Raw genomic sequence first — 22,606 nt, 5'->3', positions numbered from 1 at the left:
ACACGTCAAAGTATACTAGGCACCAGGCACGATCTACGTTCACACATAACAAACACACGTGACCTCAATGACATCCCCTTATATATACACATGCCATCACTATCGCATTGATTTCTTTTGCAGTCGGCAAAGAAACATAATTTATCTTTTCCATATTTGTCATTAAAAGGGGACACTTTTATTGTGTGGATTTTTTTTTCTAATTAAAATGGCCCTTTTGTTTTTGAAAAAAGGGCCGCTTTGTTGGGAAATTAAACGAAATTAAAATTAAAAGTGACCCTTTGCTGAAAAATATTCAAATACTGGCATTTGAGTTGCAGAACGCTCAAAGCTGGATTCTTTTATGTAAACAAGGATTTTCGATAATTTTGTGATTTCCCTCTTCAGATCAAAGTAACATTTCACAGTGCCTCTCGAAGTTTTTACCCCACCCCAACCATCCCTGTCCCCGTTTTTAATAAAGCATCAGGTCATAACTTAATTTTCAAATTGAAGTGAGGAAAATCAAGTCAGAAAAAACACTCTTAAAGGCGAGAATCAACCATGATGACTTGTTACAACTCTCATCCAACAGCGTCTGACACTTCGAAACTGAATCCACCGAACCCACTTCCCATCACCCTGTCACCCAGTTGGGATAATTTTTTGCTATACTGTAGTGTCATAACCCGCAATCCGAGCAGTATGAATATCATGTTTCTATCATATCAAGGTTAGGAACTGTACCAGTGCTTTGATAGCATGATATTAGTGCACAGTTACACTCAAAAAAATGAAGTGTTAAATTTGAATCGTAAAGTGTTGAATTTAACACCCCACCCTGTTTGGATTAGGGACAACACCCACCGGGTTAAATTAACACTTCAGAAGTGTAACATAATATAACACTTTGCGAGTGTTGCCTTAACAACACCCATACAAGTGTCAAAATAACACTTCCTGGTGTTGAAGGTACACTACAGGGAGTAAAATTAACACAATAAAGTGTTCATTTGTTAAAACTTCTGGGTGTCAACATGACACTTCAGGAAGTAAAATTAACACCATAAAGTGTTCATTTGTTAGCACTTCTGGGTGTCAAAATTGCACTTCAGGGAGTATAATTAACACTCTAGTGCACATTTTTTGGCCTTCTGGGTGTCAAAGTTCTGCTTCAGTGAGTAGAATTACCACCATATAGTATTCATTTGTCATCTGTGTCAAGATGATACTTAATGGACTCTCAACACACAATAGTGCTCTCTCGTTTATACTTCTGGATGTATATTTAACTGCTGGTTTGTAAAGTTTTACATGTTTATTATGTAACGCAAATACAATACTGTTATGTAAAATTTTGCCAGAAAAGTTTACATCGCACCCTTTTAGTAAATATTTTATACAGGTTTTAGGTTAATTATTACCTAGTAATTAGGTAAACAATATGGATGCATGTTTGAATCGCTCACAGCAGAAAGTTACATTTAAGAGAGAGCAAAAAGCAATGACAACACAAACAATTCAGAATGTGGGATTTTCAGCAATTAAACACCCTACTACCTTCCTATTCCAGAGGTCCATTTATTATATCCCATTAAATGTAAAACGAACAATTTAGGCTATAAAAGTATTGTCTTGTGGAATTAAGTCAACTTAAAAGTGCCAACATTTTCAAATGCTACAGTGCAGTTACTTGGTCTTTATTTGTCGAGTAGAGGATCGATGTTAGTTTAGTCCCGACAAAGCTGCAAAGTTTCATGCGGAAGCGTGGAATTCCAAAGATAAGAATAGAGAATATTTATAATGTTCTGTGACTTTTATTCCTTCACTACTCCTTCACTCAATCTCTCAGGTCTTCATCAGTTTGCAGTCACTTCACTCAGCCACACCCTTCATTTTCCCAACAGCCAGCACAACAACACACAAGGCCAATATTCCAAGTCAAAGTCAAAGTGAACAGTGAACTCCCTTCCTCTCACACAATATCATAAGTAGTCTGTACATAGCATACACTGTAGAAACACACACACAAACACACATCTCTAACCCCTCTTGACCCCCATCTCCCCTTATCTCTCCTTCATCCTGCCTGACCTACATAAGCACCAACTTTCGGACTTTCACTGGCTCACGCCCAAGAATTCCATCTCCATAGCAATAATATTTACAAAGTATAGTTAAAGAGGTATATTATAGAAATAGAAAGTTGCGATATATAGATTGTTCATGGTTATAGAAATAGATAGTTGAGATATGTAGATTGTTCATGGTTATATATATAGTCTTTAAGTTTGTTCTCGACATTATTTTTTTGCACATGCCTTTTGGTTTCTAGATTAAAGACAAAGAAACAACTCTTCCCAAAGTCAATTTCAAATAAGCAACAACTTTAGAAAACTTCTGATCCATGGGATGAGAAAACATGGAGTGCTGTGTATGATGACTGCTACACTACAGTGACTATGTCTTTGTTGTTGGCAAATGCCTTTTGGTATTCCAGATTAAACGCAAGAAACAACTCTTCCCAAAGTCAATTTCAAATAAGCAACAACTTTAGATATATGCTGATCCGTGGGATGAGAAAACGTGGAGTACTGTCTATGATGACTGCTACACTGCAGTTACTTTGTCTTTGTTGTTGGCTCATGCCTTTGGTATTCCAAATTAAACAAAAAGAAAAAACTCTTCCCAAAGACAATTCCAAATAAGCATCAACTTTACATACATTCTGATCTGTGAGATGAGGAAACATGGAATTCTGTCTATGACAACTGCTAAACTGCAGTAACGTTGTTTTTTTTTGTCGGCACGGTGAGCATAAAAATCTCGAATCTGGTTGCGTTTCACACCACCAGGCAACTTGTAGACAACTTTTTGGAAAAATTCCCAGGCACCGAGACTTGCAATTTGGTATAATTCAGATTTAACACGTAGAATAATTTGAAGCAAACATCAATGGCTTCATAAATGTCCTCTGGGGTAGGGCATGTCTCTGGATGATCACAAATGACTGCTTGGGGTGTATTTTGCTTCCTCCAAGAAGTAACACATATTGCTGAGGTCTTTCTGAAATCTTTTGCAAATAGAATTCCAAGTTGATGCTTCCTAAGTAACAACAAAGAAAAGAAAAGAAAATTCCCATCATAATGAAGTTGTGTTAAAACCTTGGAGCATAAGCAGTTTTTTACATGTACCCCTCACAAAACATGAACATTCCTAAAGAAAATGCACACAATTTAATCAGTTGTGATTCTAACTTCTTCAAGTACGTTTGAATCTAGAAAGCCAGATGGCCTATAGTGATTACTTGTCAAAACAGGAACTTGCATTAAACTTTCATCAGACAAGGTAGGCAACTTTTATAACCAATGCATCATGTTAACAATGCTTAAAACAATGCTCACTCCCACTGTATGCAATTGTGTAGATTGATAATGAATTATAACAGCTAGATCACTTCCATAAGATATCTAAATTATAGTTGGGCCTAGGCCTTTAGGTCTAAAAGTATCACCAATCCACATCAGCTTCGGCCTACTTGCTACAACTTACAAGCTAAAATGGCAATTAGTGGTAATTATATATTGCATTACATGAATATATGTTTATCCCTTATTGAACATAGTACCAGCGTAACTATAGGCCCATGCCTGATGCTATTTAAAATGCATTGTCTTGAAATAGCCTAAGTATACCCTACTACTACTAGTACTAGGCCTAGTAGTAGTACTACTTAAAAAAGTGACTCGCAGGGTATACGAAGTTACGGTTAACGCACAAAAAGGAATAGAATGCACTAGATTACAATAAAGGCCTAGACCAAAGTCCTCCGTCCGTCCGAAGGCAATTCCGTTTAATGTTTACTTGTATGTAGGCTACACTGATTCGTTGACAATTATGAGTTGACTATGACAAACAGCAGCTAGCCTATTATATTAACTTATAGTATGACTTTAACGTTAGGTCTACGTAACGCAAGCGATTCAAATGCATTCGTCTACCCAGCTTAGTCGTGGGTCTCTAAGCATATCTCGTAATTGTCACGTACACTTACATAATATCAAAACATACCTTCGAATTTTTCAATCAATTCTTCCAGGCCCCAGTCTCCTATAACGTCATTTTCATGCCATTGTAGCTCGTTATCGCACACTGAGTACGTAACGTTTTGTGGCTTGAACGTATATATGGCTGTGGTTACTATAGTACATTTAGTAACGATAAATGTCGACAAACTGGTACAGGTATTGCTAGGTACGGTAAATGGGTGTTCACGGTACTAAGAATCCAGCTGACGGGAGGTTTGACCAATCAGAATGCTCGAACTGAAAGTACACTTCTGCAGGTGTTAAAAAATCCACGCTACATAAATTATGTAACCCTACTCAGGGTCAGAGTAACCCTTCAGGTGTAGGGTGAACGGTTACACCTGGAAAGTGTTAAAATTCAACACTCCATTTTTTTGCGTGTAAGAGATGTTTTGGTCAGTGCATGGCGGAGCGTCCATACAGTCAGGGGCGGATGCCCCCGCCTCCCCCCCCCCTGACGGACCCAAATGACTGCTGGCGCCCTTTTCACCTTTTAACCACTTTTTACTTATTCGCGATTATTGACTTTTTTATTGCGCTCTCATCTACCTATTGACATTTGTCACATTTTGTTGGTGCAAATTTCTGACAAAATACTCTAACGGCGGTCTTTAATTTATCGGCACTTGCGTTGTACGAAACTATTTCCAAGAAATGGTACGGGGTTTTCGATCTATTTTTTGACGATACGCCACGTAGGATTGTGATAAAGCGCGTGTACTTTCAGCACCCATATATATAAACTTCCGAGTTGTCACAAATGGCGATGACACCTATTAATTCTTCGTTTATCTGCAAATTAGCAAGGCCCGGAAAGGGTTATTTCCGGCGATCTAGGGAGTATCTTTACTTAAAACATTTCTCTACGCTGCGCCAACCTGTGGTGGCGCTCCGCTTAGATAGTGTCGAAAGCGCCCCTACATACCATTCTCGCCCCCCCCCCCTCCCCGACCAATACCCCTTAGCTCCGCTACTGGTATAAGCATTAGGAAAATTGTCCCAACTGGCTGCCCTGTATAGGTAGTAATCCATATGTATGTTTGGGTACGAAGTAGTTTGGAGTTTGAAAGACCAAGCCATCACAACGGTTCGTACATAATTATTACACTAATTACAGCAAGCTCCGTAGTTTTTTCCACGTTGACAAGTTTTCTGTCAAAGGGAAGTTTGATTTGAGGAGAGGCCATTTTCGTGTTTGTAATTTCTTCCAAAAAATTTCGTTGCTAGTACTAAACATGTTGGTTTTAAATGCTCCTTTCATAAATATTGACATTTTTTTCACGCTCTAGGTGGCGTAGATATTCAATGCTGTCCTTTTTTTGCGCTAAAAGACATTAAACACGAACTAAACACCTTTAAAACCAATGGGCATGTTATTTTCAACCTCCATGCGAGTTATAGCATATGTTGAGTATCGAAATACATAGCACTATTTGTGTTCGTTATACGGTCACATCATTGCAAAACATTTGCACTCGCTGAATGAAACCTGTTTGAAGGTAGCAGCCATTAAGAGCAGCCACTTAACAGCAGCTAATAGTGTATGCATCAACGTTAGGCGCCGTTGGCCGCTAATCTGTGACGAGCGCTGGGTACGCTGTGGCGGGAAAGTGGATCTCCAGCAGCCACTAAGGGCAAACTATATTAGCAGACAATAACAAGACGGTTCCTTTTTCTTACCTGTTTTAAAGGGAAAATAAGTCACGCTATGCATACTTTAAAAAGCCAAAAATGGCACCAAAAGAGAGATGAGATGTTTCTCTTTCAAGTGATATAGTTCTGGAATGGAATGATGGACGATTCCTGCATCCATAGTACACATAAATTTGTGATCCTACAAAAACTTGTGCATGGAGAAAGGCGTAAACTGTGGCAATTTTCATACCAATTCCCCCCCCCCCCCCCCCAATTGTAAACAATTAATTTATGAGAATATGCAACAGTCAAGAGAGTTACAATGACGAAGTTAAGTTCTTCCTTTAACACTCTTGGTATGAAAAAACAGTCAGTAACACTTTGATTTATTGAAAATAGATGGCTACTACATACCGTTCGATCGTTGAGATGTCCGATTAGCACCATTAAAGTAGAAAGGTTCCTCCTTTACATGGTATATCTCTACTATCGGCAACAAACTTAAATTAATCGATTTTGAAGGGGGAAAATAGATCTTTTTTATCATTACACTTTGCGTATGCTACCGCGCGTTTAGACGGGACCGTATCGGGGTTAAAACTTTAAGGCAACTTTTGGTCAAGAAATCGGCTTTGATACAGATACTAGAGATATACCACGTGAAATAGGAACCTTTCTATTTTAATGTGGTGCTAACCGGACATCTCAACTTGTTCGATAACTCAAATTAATAGATGTTGAAAAACACAAATTAGATCATGTTTTTATCATTACACATTACGTATACACAACGCGTTTAGAGATGTCCGTATCGGGGTTAAAACGTTAAGGCCACTTTTGGTAATATGGTGCTAACCGGACCTCTCATTAAGGTTAATAACTAAATTTAATCGTTTTTGAAAAGGAAAAAACAGTAACTTTCTGATTTATGCACTACTAACTTGAACAACACACTCGACCGCAGTTACGTGTCAGTATAACACGCACACCGCAGTGGCAGTACTGTGCGTCATGTCTCACTGTCCTTTTCCTCTTAGTGGCTGCTGTTAGTGTCTGCTGTTAGTGGCTGCTAACTTCAATGAGGCCTGAACAGTGTTATGATATGACGGTGAGCTTTGAGGAAATTGGCATAACCGAAAGTTATCGTATCTGTTTTACACAGCCTAGCGTTGGCCTAATGTTGAACTGGTGAAATAACCTGCTGAAAGTGTCTAAAATATACAAACGGCGGTGCTGTCAAATGTTGCCACTATATTGGATCTGCAAAAATAGACATTTTCAACTTGGCAATTGTCATAGTCGGAAATGGCATCAGTAAAGGTCGAAATTGGTCGAGAAACCGATACTGAGAAAAGTGGTAACACTTAATAAGATAAACGTTAAGTGTAAGACTAGAGTACTACTAGTACTAAGACTAGCCAAGGCCCAACTTAGGCGTAGGCACTAGAATAGATAGTGTACACTAAATTATAAAGACTGCTTAGTACTAATAGTTGTATGGTACATTGTCATTTAATTGCATTCCATAATAGATCATCATACACAATCTCATTGTACATTATCGGTATCTCAACATCACAAACCTGTTGACCTAGGCTAGGCCAAAAGTTATATATGACTTAAAACTTAAATTTTGTCAACCATATAAATATAGCAGATCACAATCAAAGAAATGCAAGTTTCAAATCAACAAGCAGCGGTGAAGGGTAATTACTCATTTATCACGTAGGCTAGTACCTTCGTGCATGCAGTAGTCGCCAAAACTGATCAGTGATACAGTGTCGCACCAGTGCCATTTCTTATCAGTAGCATTCAAAACATAGGGCCTATACACCGGTATGTTGAAACTGTTTGCATGAAAAATCTAAACTTTCGTTCCCATGGTCTAACTTAATGTACTGTGGTAAACATATGTAGCTGTGCTAATAGACTTTGTAGAGCTGCCATTTATTTTAGTTTTTGCAATCTTTTTCAATCATTAACTTTAACCAACATAACCTCAGTGAAATTGGATAAACTTCATACAATGAAAGAGACCAACATTAATGTTATATTTTGAGGTACTTTCACAACTTTTTTTCAAGAATTTCCTGGAATTAGACAGTCAACTTAAATTGCAAAAGTTTCCCTTGCTTTGACTATTTTGACTCAAGACCTCTACAACCTAAACCTGTCTTATTGGAGATGTCAGAATTTGATCAAAACATTGGTAAAAAACTAAAATCACATAACTGAAGGATAAAACTTAACCATAGAGCAAACACAAAGATATCTTCATTAGCTTCAAATGACCCATTTCTCTAATTGTTGTGAAGTTAAATACCATATATCGTCCTACCTACACATTATGTGTTGTATCTGGCATTTTTTTTAGCATTCCATTGTCACTTACATTCACTTACATATCAGCAACTTGAAATTGATGATTCAAGAGAATACACTGTACAGTAATAGAATTTTTACTCGGCAAACTTTAATTAACGAGGCATTAACCTTTTCGTAAAAATTTACAGTTTTGTTGGCCCAAACCAGTTATGCATAAAAACCAAACATTTGTCATTCATGCTTTAAGCTCAACCAATTTAAATTATTTCTATCAAGTGACGTCAGACAATTACAAATGCGCCTGTTTCACTCATGTTATACTACATTGATGTACTAGGCCTAAAACTACTAGATGATACTGAACGGTGCGTTTTAGTAATTTCCTGTACAGGTAACGATAGCAGCCAATTAAAACCTCCAACAAGAAGAAAACAACCTCTTAGTAGATGTAAACAAATATTCGTGATGCCTAGTGAAGCTTTCATAAACATGAACGAGCTAGCTAGCCTAACTCGGGCAAATCATAGGTTTATTATTGGCAGTCTATACATACTATGATAAGTGTGTCACTAACATTAGCTAGTGTTGGCCAATTATTCGTATGTAGTGAATGAAATGAATCAATCATGGCAAATTATGCAATGCACATAAATACAATAAAAGATATGCTAGCCCTACCCTATAGTCCTAAGGCATTAGGCCTTCAATATAATCCACAGTATTTTCTGAACATTTTGCTAACTGTTCCCAAAATTTCAAATTGTTCAATTTGGTCAATTTTGTTCAATCGACCAATCAGTGTCAGGACTCTGGGTATTTTCTGTTATGTCCAATTCCTGATTGACAACAGGTAAACTAATTAGCTTGGATTTTTCATAAAATGTGATAGTTTTGCTCATGTTTTCTTTGTGTATATGGTAAATTTTGTACAGTTAAGTTTCATGTAACATTTGAAAGGGTTTAGTTTCTAATTGAAAAGCCAGTTAGTGTTGCTATATAAATGAACAGACTTCATTGCAATATGCAGCAGTGTATAACGTTCAGATAGGATTACATAATGCATTACACTGTGTACTTACCTTTCTGTACATATACAATGGTACTGTTTTATGGTATGGTGAATAATCCAGGTATTTCTTACATATTGCATAGTGTTGAGGGGACAGGACCTTTCTGCATGAAGTGCATATGTTGTACAACTTAGTAAGAATGTTTATAGGCATGGCTTACTGTTGGATAGTTAGCTATTTTGCTGACGAAAATGTTCATCCTTTTTGCTAATTTTCGTAAGATTCGAGACGTGTTTTCGCCCAAAATATGTTTGGTACATGTTTGGAGTAGCGTAAAGATCACAATTAATGGTATGAAGGTGTCACCTTGGGCAGATATTTGAATGCAATATTATGCTCCTTTAAAAAGGAGCCATTTTTTTTGCATGGGACATAATCATATCAAAAAGCTGCTATTGTGCATTTGGTGGATTACTAAAATAGACCAAATCCAAAATGTAGTTCTTTGGCAAATAATATTGTAATAGATCAAACTAATATTGTGTAGATGTATCACTGTGTGATGGTTAATGCTAAATGCTATGCAAAATGAGCAACTTACTAAACAACTGTAACTAGATTTATTGCAGGCTTTGTCCACAGAAATCATAATCTTCATTAAGAGCCATCCAAAGTGCTATGCAAAATTTTTACAATTTATTATTCCCTGTAAAGAAATATGAGTATGATTGGATTTCTCAATATTCCGTCGTCCCAGACCCTTTTTTTCAAATGCCATCAATCACATGCAAGATGGCAACTTGCAAGATGTGTAACGTTTAATGTAAAAAGCAGGGTCTTATTGGAAACCAGCTTCTGCTGAGTAAGCAACCCTGGATAAAAATGCGAATAAATACTGTAAATAAATAAAAATAAAAAACTGAGAAAATTCAACCTTTTCAGCCGTAAATTATTAAAAATAATTAATAAACATTCTTTATATCAAAAGCTTCAAGACTTTATTAAAACAGAAGAGACGTAAGTGGGGTAAGGACAAAAGTATTACTTCCTGTAATAGATGTGTATTTTCATATCCACTACATTTCCCCCCTCCCTATCTCACCTCCCCCCCCCCCCCTACAGTACCTGCCATTTGTAACACTGTACTCTTCAAAGTGGGTATCTGCCATTGTACAGTACTCCTCAGCTTTGGTAACCAAAGTTATTTGCAATAACTGTAATATTTGCTTTAAAAGTTAAATCATAAAATTAACAGACAGGAACTAATATGCAATATACAGTAATTTACTAAAGTATCTTCTGTTTTCATGAACAGCTGATTTTTCTTTGAATAGCAATACCTATAGAAAAAAATTGACTTTATCATTGAAACTGGCCTAGAACCTTGCAGTTTCTTCCATTCACAGACTCACAGAGACAAATGTAGAAGTGTTGATAAAGCCCAGGACAAATGACCTCAGCCCTGCCTTGGTTGGGGCTGAGGTCAGGAATATTCAGATAGTTTTAAATTTTTTGCTTGAGATGGCAATTTAAGACCTGATTTCACTGTCTTGAAAGTGTGTATATAAGATAGTAAAATGTTTCAGTAAATTCAGTTTAGTGAATCCCAACTGGTAGGAAGCCAACAGAAGCTGATTTGAAACTGAGTGAGGATGAACACCGGCTTATACCAAACTATCTCTCTTTGATATGTCTTCAGAATATTACCATGCAGACGTGTTATTGTCCCACCCAATCCTGTCTCCTTAGACATACGTTTGACTTCCCCATCTGATGGACAATTGTGTACCTCAGTATCTGACCTTTCTGTGTGTTACGTAGGGATGTACAGTAAAGGCACCCCGATTATTATCACTGCAGTGTAGTTACGGTGAATGATGTTGTTTAAAAACCCCATTTCCAAATTTGCAAACAAGAAATACCAAATCCATGTAAGACTCCACTGAACAACACTTGAAAGCAGCAATTTTGAAAAGGTCAGGAGATTATGTGGTTCCTTGTGAGGTGCCGAACCATAAACCTAGAGGTTGTGGGGCAGACACTCCAACTGCTACACCATGCTTTCACCCATACAGTATGTTAACAGACCCCTTCTGGATTTAACATAACCCGTTTTATGGACCTGCTTACCCCATTAATAATGATTGATGCACTGTGTTATGTGTTGAGATGCACAGTCAGTTAGATATAGTTGCCAAGTTTCCAAAGACAACCTACCCATCTCGATATTCCACATAGAGTTATTCTTTTGAACTAACATCCCCTAGCTAGGTACTGCCTCAGGAAAGATATATCATATATAGATGTTATTTTGTGTCAGTCTTTGTTTTATTTTATTTTATTGTTTGAAATTTGTTAAAAAAGTATAATACCTTGTTATGACAAACATATTCTCTTGGTTTTCATGTTATGTTTACAGAGTCTGCAATGCCTGATATTAATAAAGGTAAGGATGGTGCATAGAATTTGAATATGGAACAGAAAAACCAGTTATTTTAATCTTTCAGGAATCATGATAGAAGGTGGTGGTGTTAGTAAAAATAGCATACATTCCACACATGACCTAAGCTCATACTAAATGTATATCCTCTACTCCATTTATAAGTGTCTGTCAACTGCGAGAATAGGTTATGAATACCTTCATATAAAGAGAAAGTCAACAGGCTTGTCTGCCACTCCTCAAAGCACTTAACCTAGATCTGCAGTAACTTTCAAAGCCTAACCTAATTTGCCTTTAATATCTAGGACAGGATGAATTTTGTTTTGATTCTTGTGAAGTCTCACATTCAAGTGATTGGTGTAAAATACATTTGAGTGAGTCAACTGTTTTGGGTGCTTTGATAAAGAAAAAATGCACTCAGTGCACTGTGTTGATATTAATTGGATTTTGTAGCAGCTGCACCAGTTTTGTAAATTTTCTTAAGTTTTGTTCTCCATTTCTGATAGTGTCCAAAACAAATTTCGAGCAAAAAGCAATTTGTTAATAGCTCTGTCAATGACCTCTCAGGACTCTCACACTGTAAATTCTAATTACTTGCTACATTCTTTCAAGAGATTAGTGGCATTACTCTCTTATCTCGGAGATTAACGTTATTTGAAGTGCAAACCATTGAATACTTTTTCTGGTGGGACCTTCAAAATATCCTTTCTTGTTGTTATTTGCCATATGTTTATCAACAATACCCTCAAAAACTGATCATGGTATGGGTATTGCTGCGATAGTTTTCATGCATTAGGCTGGGTGGTGTACTTGTGGGTGTAACAACAGTGTTTTTATCAAGCTATACAATGGTTACGGTACATTTATCTGTTGATCAACTGCTTACCCAGGGTCCCTATATATATCAAAATATATCTCTATCTATATGTTAATATGTGTTTTGTAATACGTTGAATTGGCATTACACCTTGTTCTTCATGTATACTGTATAGCTACTATTGACTTCTATACCGATGAAGAAGAGGTCATGTGATTAAATGTGACCAATAGGCATAGGGTTTGTCGCTAACTTTGTAAGTGCAACATTTTGAGCCATCATGTGATTTTCAGCAGTGACAATAGTAAAAGGTCATCTAAGTTGCTTCATTTTATTTTCTCAAGCCACAGAAACATGCTTTCTCTATGTTGCAAAAGACAATACTGTATGTCCGTCCTGTATATGAAAGGAAAAAAGTGTTTATGCATGCTGAGAGCTATGGAAGTACTGAAATGCCAAACTACTTTGAGTTTTTCTTACAGTCACACATTCACTGATTAAAACAAATATTGACACTTTCACCTTTCTTGAATTCACACTTTTTACCTTTCCTTAATGTAACACCCTCACTTTTCTTTAAAGCCACACGTCGCTTTGTCTGAAAATTACACTTTCTATTTTTTCCTTAACTTCAAACTTGTACTTTCTTAAATTCACACATTCTCTGTAAAAACGTTTGAAGCTCAAGGAAAAATAACAGTTTAAAGTTACGTAAAAGTGAATGTGTGAAGTTAAGAAAAGTGCGAAGAAAGTGCAAATTTAACGAAAAAAAATGTAAAACTCAACTACACATTATTCATGCCACTGGTCACTGTTTGATTGAACTCATATATACCTATGAAGGCTGTAATCAGGAATCTAGACAGATAAAGTAGAGTTGTTAATTGTCATACCCCCACCCCTGCCCTTCCAATAGACACTTCCTGAAAGAAACATGAATTTAAGTTTAAACTTGACCTGGTTAACATTATAAGTAAATGTATATATATATATATATATATATATATTCATTTGCCTTTGTTGTTTACCTCCATTTCATTAACATAAAGTCTGTTCAAAGTATCTTTTTCGAGATCCCGCTTTAGGAATCTTATCACAAATGATTTCATGTTGGTTAGCATTATATTTAATCTGTAGAGTAAGGCAAAATATGTCACCAAAACAGGACTAGTATTGTTCGATACAGGTGACAAACCCTACAATGGAATTACCACCTTACTTACCGGTTTTGAACCTCTGGACATGCAATCAGCGTCCATAGCCTAGTGGTTAGGGTGTCCGCATATAAAGCGGGAGGCTCAGGTTCGAACCCCAGTGGAGGCTGGAAGTTTTTTTCTCTGTTCTTGATTTTCCAACTCATTACGATTTCAATTATATATACATATATATTTATACATATATATATATATATATATATATATATGAATATATATATATATATTTATATATATATATATATATATATATATATATATATATATATATATATATATATATATATATATTAAATTAATAACGATCAACACACCAGAAAATTTCCACTTCATGACCAGTTTCGTCCTTTTGGGACCTTTTGGACCATTCTGTGTAAATTGTCAGATTTAAAGCACCAAGAGCACACTTGGGTAATACGCACTCAGTAACAGTTATACAAAGCCAGTTCATACGCATTCACACACCAGTAGAATCACTGTGGTGGAGTGGTACAGACTTCGATCTGTGACACAAGATCCGGGGTTTGATTACCATAAATATATCTATTTATATAAATATATCTATCTATATATAAATATATCTATCAATATATATATATATATATAGATATAATTGATCTATCTATATATATATGTATTTGTATTGTCTAAAAGTAGAAAGTTACTACTAAACACCCATAGGCTACAGTTGACACATGTATACATTTGGTATAGATCAGACACTTGATACTTACTGTACATACTGAATACATTCACAGAGAACACTAGATCAATTTTGGAGTCAAAGTGTTTATCCTCACCTTCTCAACTCCCACCCTGTCTGACAACTGATCAAACAGTTATACACTGTAAATACTTGAAGCAGTCTGCAAACAAACAGAACGCTACATCTGCTTCATATGTATATATGCTAGACAGAGAGGGAAAAAAAAGTAAATTTTGCTGCAAAGATGCATAGCACAACTTCATGCACAAAAGTTTTATTTTTATCTGCAGTTGATGCATTTAAAGCCAAACTCCCTAAAGCTGCCAACAGCTTTGCAAATTGTCAACATCAACTGACGCTTTTGGACAACAAGAAAATGTCTTGTAACCTGCCAATTTGTAATCATAAAAATAACTGATTTCTAAGCAAATGCTGAACAAAGAACCATTTGGTAGAGGCATTTTTCCCCACCTTCTTCTTTCAGTGATTTTGTGCAATATTGTTCAATATTTTCAAATATGTCAATACCTCGCTGCAGACATACAGTGTAAAATCCTAAATTGCAAATGCACTTTCTGCACTAAATGAGCAAATCCATTCCATCTTCAGTTTTTGTTCGCTTCCATTGCAAGAGAGAAAAAAAAGTGGAAAGCATGTCGCTTTTTTTCGGCCTCTAGAGTAAACCTTTATAAAGCATATATATGAGGTGATACCAGTTATGTTAAGATTTATATGATGTACTGGCTACCTCATTCCTTTATTCCTTCTTTGGAAAGATATCAACCAATTATTGGTGATGGTTGGTCTAATCGTGTATAAATGCAATACGTGTAATACTTTCCCAACTTATAACATCCTCGCATTCCATATTTATTTTAACTGCTTCATACTTTGTACAAGAAGCTTTGATATAAGCTTTATTCTCTATCACCTTCAAATCTTTATACCACAACTGGGACAAATTGTCATTTCTTAGGATAGTTATGATGGAGGGTTAATCCAATTTGTATTTGATGATGTATTAACAAGTTATTGCTCTTACTTGGGTAGAGGAGGTGGAATTCAAGGAGAGTTGGGAATGAGGTAGAGAGAGGGGGGGGGGGGGGAAGTGGACACTTTTGGCAAAGATCAGTAAACCAGTAAATAATATTGCATATTATTTTCTTCTTTTTTCTATAGAGAAACATTGGTTTTGTAACATCAAGTACATCAGCCTGGTCCTGCTAGTTCTTCAGAATGCCTCCCTGATTCTGACGATGCGATACACAAGAACACAAGCTGGGAAACTCTACTTTTCAACCACAACAGTGATTGTGACAGAGTTTGTAAAGATGTCGACCTGCCTCTGTATTATTTTCATTCAAAAGGGAGGAAACGTGAAGGAATATTTGAATTACCTTTGGCATGGTATTGTCACAGAAGCCAGAGACACATTCAAACTAGCCATTCCATCTGGTATTTATACCATTCAAAACAACCTGCTCTTTGTGGCTGTTTCAAACCTCAGTGCAGCAACATTTCAGGTACAGTAACAGTAACAGTACAAGTACAGTAACAGTACAAGTACAGTAACAACAGTAACAAGGAGAAGTTTAAGAATTCAACACTTTTTAAGTTGTAGTGTCTTCCAAGTAGCAAATGGTTTAGATATCTGATCAATTTGTTCAGTATGAAGCAGACAAACTGATGTGGCCAATAGGAACAAGACAGATTGATTTGTTCAGCAGACACACTTATTACGGCAAACAAGACAAGGACAGGACCATTATTGTGACAATAAGCAGACAGGACTGGGTTAGCATGGACATGAAGACAATAGTAGAAAAAGTTAAATGACAAAGACGTGTTTGGTCAACATGGACACCGCAAGGACAGTTCAGGGACAGGACTGGTCAATACAAACATAGATCTGGTTAGTATGAAGAGTACAGAAATAGGTCTGGTTAGTATGAACAGTACAGAAATAGGTATGGTTAGTATGAATAGAAATAGGTCTGGTTAGTATGAACAGTACAGAAATAGGTATGGTTAGTATGAACAGTACAGAAATAGGTCTGGTTATTATGAACAGTACAGAAATAGGTCTGGTTAGTATGAACAGTACAGAACTAGGTATGGTTGGTATGAATAGAAATAGGTCTGGTTAGTATGAACAGTACAGGAATAGGTCTGGTTAATATGAACAGTACAGAAATAGGTCTGGTTAGTATGAACAATACAGAAACAGGTATGGTTAGTATGAACAATACAGAAATAGGTCTGGTTGGTATGAACAATACAGAAATAGGTGTGGTTAGTATGAACAGTACAGAAATAGGTCTGGTTGGTATGAATATAAAAAAATAAAATAAAACTCAAACTTATTCTGAAAGTCTGACAGTTTCAAACAGTGGCAATGGTTGCATTTGTAAATACCTGTCAACCTTGAGGCAAATGTGATTGATACTGATTCAATCAAGTAATTGATGTACCCTTCTGTACTGCCTTAGTGTCTACACTTTCCTCTATCGTCTCTGTCTGTCTGTCTGTACAGTTTTCTTTTCTATACTTGCATATTATTATACATATATGCTCTGATCTGATCTGATCTTTACTTTCACGCATCTAATCTGTGCTGTCTTCATAAATTATTCCATGTTCCCTAAAAGGCCCAATCTGTTGCTGCCCCCCCCCTCTCCCCTCTTCCCTTCCATCTGATCTGTCCCTATGTATACACAATACAAATTCATCTTTAGACTATATATTACCATATTATACCGTTCCAGTTTCCTGTATGCTGTTCCCCTTTTGAATGCTGGTCTTTGCCCCTGTTTTCTGTAATCCCCTCCCCACACCCACCCCAAATCTGAAGTACCTCCTACTAAATGCTATTACCCATTAAAAGCTGTCTTGCCTCTACTCTTATTTATACAGTGCCAGTATTATCAATACTGTCCCTTTTAAATCTATAAACTTTACCAACCCCCCCCCCCTGCCCCACTCCAATCTCATAATACAAACTGTTTTCTCTACTCTGTCCTCTTTCTAATATTTTCAAGTGATGATGAACATTTAATTGGTGAATATTAGTTCAAGCATAAACAGCAGCAACATTTTATCATACAATATTAATAAGTGGGTACGAGAGCGTGGTGGCCAATTTGCTAATGCGTCGAACTCGTGATCCAAGGATTGCTGGTTCAATTCATGCCTGGTTCATTACGTTGTGTTCTTGGGCAAGATGCTTTATCTCACTTGCCTCTCTCCACCCAGGGCGTAAATGGGTACCTGTGAGGTAACTTGTCCTTGGGCGCAGTATATAACTGCTGCCGACTGGAGGGATTGTCTCTGGGACAGGTTATCATTGACCAGGGGTAATAAAATGTCTGTAAAGCGCTTTGAGACCTATCACTGGTGTAAAGGCACTATATAAAAATCAAATATTACTATCATTAGTAAAATGACTACTTATTATTGCTTAATGCCAGGCTTGTATTCCTGACATCACTGATTCAGATCCAGTTCTACCTTTAAAATTCCTTTGCCTTTTTACTCACAATAATAACAGTGAAAAAAACTTAAAGTACACTTGTTTCTTTCTTTACAGGTGTCTTATCAACTGAAGATTTTAACAACTGCCCTGTTCTGTGTGCTTTTGTTAGGGAAGAGACTGGTTAAGATGCAGTGGTTAGCACTTCTCCTACTCTTTGTCGGTGTAGCAATTGTACAGGTAAGCTACAAATTCATACACAGGGAAGGAAATCCGGCCCAAACATTTTAAATTGTTCCTCGTTCAGACATAGCTGTCTTAAAGGCTAACTGAAATTCAGCTTCTGATCCATGCTCTGAGCCCGAGGTTCGACTCTCGGGTGGCTGAGTTATTACGGCTTATAATCTGACACTATTGGGTATGCTTCTCTCTGTGCTTCTCTCCCTCTGTAAATATCTGTTCTAATGGAAGAAATAAGAACAGCTTGGCGGTGGAAAAGAATACCTGTGTGCGATCAGACCTAGGACAGAGTTAATGGTTATATATACAGACATATTTCATCTAAAGAGAGTTTTCTCATCAGACAGTCCTCAGCTTCTTTCTTGAGTTCTTGATATCAGTTAAATCCAACAGAATACCAGCTTTATCTCCTGTTTCTTCACCCAAGTCTCATCTTCAAGAAAATCCTTGTTGTATGATGGCTAATTCTACATGGACCTTATTCCTGAAATTCCTTAAAGGTCATCGGTGTTGACACCCCGCACCCCCACCTCCCCCATTCCTTCCACCCAGTGGCACCCACCTTCATGTTGACATTTCAAATACTCAACAACAACAACAACAAAAAAGTCCCTCTTTTTCATATGTGAGTGTCAGATAAACTCCTACAAGGTGTAGATTGTTGGAACATCTAAGCAAGCACTTTATGGAATGGTTTAGGAGTTTTAATGAGTTGTTGGAAATACTGAATTCCCATTTAAATTTTGGTAAAGTTTTTTGTTCTCTATTTCTGTTTTATTTCTTTGATACTACTTGTATGGACTTCTAATATTCTGTATTTTTGCAAAAAGAGAGAAATGATATTAGTTTTGCATTACATTTAGCATGTAGCTGAATTGTTTCTTGAATTCTTGTTTACCACCCAATTTCCAGATTCAGCCCAGCGACCCTACTAAAGCTGCCCAAGAGAAGACATCGCAGAGTCAGAGTGCTTACACAGGAATGGTAGCTGTCCTAGTCTCGTGTATTAGCTCCGGATTTGCCGGTGTCTATTTTGAGAAGATTCTGAAGGGCTCGTCGGCGTCGCTGTGGTTACGTAATGTACAGTTGGGTCTCTTTGGCGTATTCTTTGGTCTGATTGGGATGTGGATGAAAGACGGCGACGATATCATGGAGAAGGGATTCTTCTTTGGTTACACCAAGTACGTCTGGACCGTGATAGGGTTACAAGCCTTTGGAGGCCTCTTGGTAGCGGTGGTAGTGAAATATGCGGATAACATTTTGAAAGGCTTCGCGACTTCTCTCAGTATCATCATATCGACGGTAGTCTCCGTGTACCTCTTTGGTTTCACAATTAATTTACAGTTCTGCGTCGGTGCTGGTCTAGTTCTTATAGCTATATTCACATACAGTCAGCCACAACCCAAACCGGCACCACTTGCAGAAACTTTGCCAAACGGGAAACAAAGGGAGGTGTCCAAAGTTTAAGTTACATTTGAGATATGTAGAATTGGTAGATGAGATGTGTTAAGTGCCTTGAGTCGAGCAGTTGTTTTACAAGCTGCCTTAAATACTTATTAACTGAGAAGTTAAGAATGTGTGTGTGTGAAGGGGTTTCTATTGAGAACAATCAAGTTTTGTGATCACTGGAATAAGATTGTTGAATTTAAAATCAGAAAATTATCAGGTGTGAGAGAGGTTTAGTTGGCTTTTAGTGTTCAACCATGCTTAGATTTCTTTCCTACTTTTCTTGCTGTTTAGTAATTATGAGTACATATTTAATATCAGAAACTTTTGATTATATTTAGAATATTGCTAATTGGAATTCAAAACCAAAGAAACATCAAAATGAGACAAAATTTGTCATTACAGAATGTCAGTGCAACTTCTTGTGCTCATGTAATGCATTTATAATGAAGATCAGCAGTCTTTCCTCCAAATGTGCTAGACTTTCCAAAAATGGTCACTCATTCTCACACTTTACTTTAGGCACCATTTTTAGTGCCACCCTCTAGAGGGTTGGTAATGAATTTAAGTTATTATCAACTTGTTAAACTTATTAAATACTTGTAAGTATATGAGAAGAAGTTGCAGAGTCATCCTTCCCAGGATTGTATTTTGTACAAACTGTTCAAGTTTTGCATACTAAAATTGGGGGCCAACAGTAATGACCTTGTAAAAGACAACCCAAAAATTACACCTTCGACAGCTAACAGCATTCTAGCATATAGCCAGCATGAATTATTCATGTTAATAGAATTAAAAACGTTAAGAAAAGTGAGACAGGCGAAGTGGACACTGTTGTCAGTAATGGAGGGTCATGTGATGCATTATTAGGGTCATGTGATGCATTATTAGGGTCATGTGATGCATTATTAGGGTCATGTGATGCATTATTAGGGTCATGTGATGCATTATTAAGGTCATGTGATGCATAATTAGGGTCATGTGATGCATAATTAGGGTAATGTGATGCATTATTAGGGTCATGTGATGCATTATTCAGGTCACATGACAGAGTTGGTCCTATATCTGTTTGGTACATTAAAGGAAACACAACATGGTTATCTGCATGATCTGTCAAATGTGAAACTATACATAAGCCAATGGTTATGTGCATGTGTGTTCTAGTCTTTGTGGAAGAGCACTCTCATCATATTGAAATGTTAGAAGGTGCTGCCATCTTTGAGCAACTTACCCTTTTGAATGAACAATAACCCCATTTCTGACCAACTTGTCCTTAATATTGATCAGGTTACCCTTAAAATTGATCAATTTACCCGTACTGTTGATCAAGCTACCCTTAAAATTGATCAAGTCACCTTTAGGATTAAATGAAGTCTTTTATTATTGCATTTAAAATGATTCTTTCAATGCATACCAGACCAAATTCACCAGGTCACAACATGGGCGACATTTTGAATGTCCCTCTATGTCAGGGGACTGACTTGACCATAGTTGCACCAATGCTAGTGGCCTTCAGCAATTCAAAGTTTCAAGAAATTTCTGGGTAGCCAGGTTTAAAATGAAACATAATACTAGCTTGACTTGATTCAGACTAAATGGCACTTCTAGCAAACATTTTGATGTGTTTCTGTATCAGTAAAGACAGTTTGAGGTAGACGTTAGTTGATGTTGGTGACACGATATTAATTATTCTCTTATAATTCCAAACAGTGTGACAAACAGAGTTTATATCGGTGACAATAATTCCTCCAGAAGGAAGTATACAGATCATGCTTAAAGCAAACCCAAACAATTATGCTACCATTCCATGAAGTGATGTGTTGCCTAGCATTCACACTTGTGTAGGTATGTAAATTCACTCTTGTACTTGTTTGGAATTTTTTTTTTTTGCCCTTCAATAATCCAATAAAGTAGCCCTTTCAATTTACCTTAATCATTATTTCATCTTCAGTAGAAATCAGTGACTAAATGAGGGAAATTCCCACCTTTCTTGTCAATCTATCATCATAATGAGAAAGGTACATCCTGAGAGGTTATAGGGGGTCCAAAATTACAATAGGTGTAGGGGCAGGAATGGCCTGTAATATAAATATTGAAGAATGGCTCCCATTGTGTTCAGCAAAAATCCTAGGTTGAACAAGTATTACAAACTTCAAACCAATTAAATTATAATCACAATTTTAGTGACCATTTATATTAATACATTCAGATATTAATTTAAATTTATGGAAGTATGGTTGAAAAGATCCAACATTCAGATGTTAAGAAGATCTGAATGCAATCTGTGATTTTCTGTTTTCATTTCAGTTGATAGCATCATATGATACATTCCACTACATTGATTCTAAAGTTAAGTTCCAGACTATCAGAATGTTGTTACAATATATGCCTTAACAATAAGCCAACTTAAAACACACTGTAACTAATATATAAATGGGTGTTAAATTACAGTGACTGTAGTGTTGTCCCCAAATACAGTTTGATTTCTTGTTTAACCGGAAAGAACTTGATGACAACCTCTTCATTACTCCCTTAAAAAGTGGGTTGAATTACCCACATACATAGTCATTTGTGTTAAGTGGGTTATTGTAAACTACATTCCAAGTGAAGATATGAGAGAATCTGTGCATTTGATTTGATAGAGAGATTAGTGAGAGGTATAAACCTGCCATATACCCACCTTTGGGTGATGTTGAATACTTGGAACCAAGGTAATGTTATCTTCTTTAGGGTAAAGCTTGTTTGATTGTGCATGCAATAAGTTGTGTATATTGTGTATGTTTTATTGTATGTATCCTCCAACAGTCCTCATTCACGTCAACCAGTAACATGAAATGTGTGAAAATTGTCTACAGGTACCTCAAACCCTTCATCTATAAAACAAATGGAATAGTTTGTGGATCTCCTTAGCAGCCTATTTAACACTTGAATTAATTTGAAGGTATTAAAGACCTGTTACTGTTTTGTTGTCTTGTTTTTACGTGACTGATAATATTTTTATGGCATAAATTTTACTTTTTGAGTTCAATAGTTAATGATATGAAGGTGGCTTTTTACTGAACGGTCCAAAAAAGTTTTGGGGTTGACGTGTGATCAAAGTTATTACTGCCTGTAAACTTCTCTAAGTGAAAGAGAGTTTGTGAACCTCCTTTAACAGTTGAGTTTTGTTGAAACTTACAGGATTTTGAATATTTTACTGTTGAGATTAACATTTAATTTTTGGGTCAATTTTTGAGT

The 22,606-nt window shown here is 36.6% G+C and overlaps 1 protein-coding gene across 4 annotated transcripts in view; it reads left to right on the top strand.

Annotated features, from left to right (window-relative positions):
* LOC139962187 (UDP-galactose translocator-like) overlaps positions 1-21,605 on the top strand; it is a 44,850-nt gene extending 23,245 nt beyond the window's left edge. The window contains exons 1-5 of one of the 4 annotated variants that reach the window (XM_071962164.1): positions 6,812-7,059; positions 11,457-11,483; positions 15,394-15,737; positions 17,801-17,923; positions 18,836-21,605. In XM_071962164.1, the coding sequence (XP_071818265.1) occupies positions 7,008-7,059; positions 11,457-11,483; positions 15,394-15,737; positions 17,801-17,923; positions 18,836-19,390 (1,101 nt within the window). In that variant the 5' untranslated portion in view covers positions 6,812-7,007 and the 3' untranslated portion in view covers positions 19,391-21,605. The other 3 variants (XM_071962165.1, XM_071962166.1, XM_071962163.1) reach the window with 3 other exon arrangements.
* Positions 21,606-22,606: the final 1,001 nt, after the last annotated feature.

This window comes from Apostichopus japonicus, chromosome 20 (genome assembly GCF_037975245.1).
Source record: "Apostichopus japonicus isolate 1M-3 chromosome 20, ASM3797524v1, whole genome shotgun sequence".
Lineage (NCBI taxonomy): Eukaryota > Metazoa > Echinodermata > Holothuroidea > Aspidochirotida > Stichopodidae > Apostichopus > Apostichopus japonicus.
The sequence above is the reverse complement of the archived record's forward strand: the minus strand, read 5'-3'. Positions and strand labels throughout refer to the sequence as shown.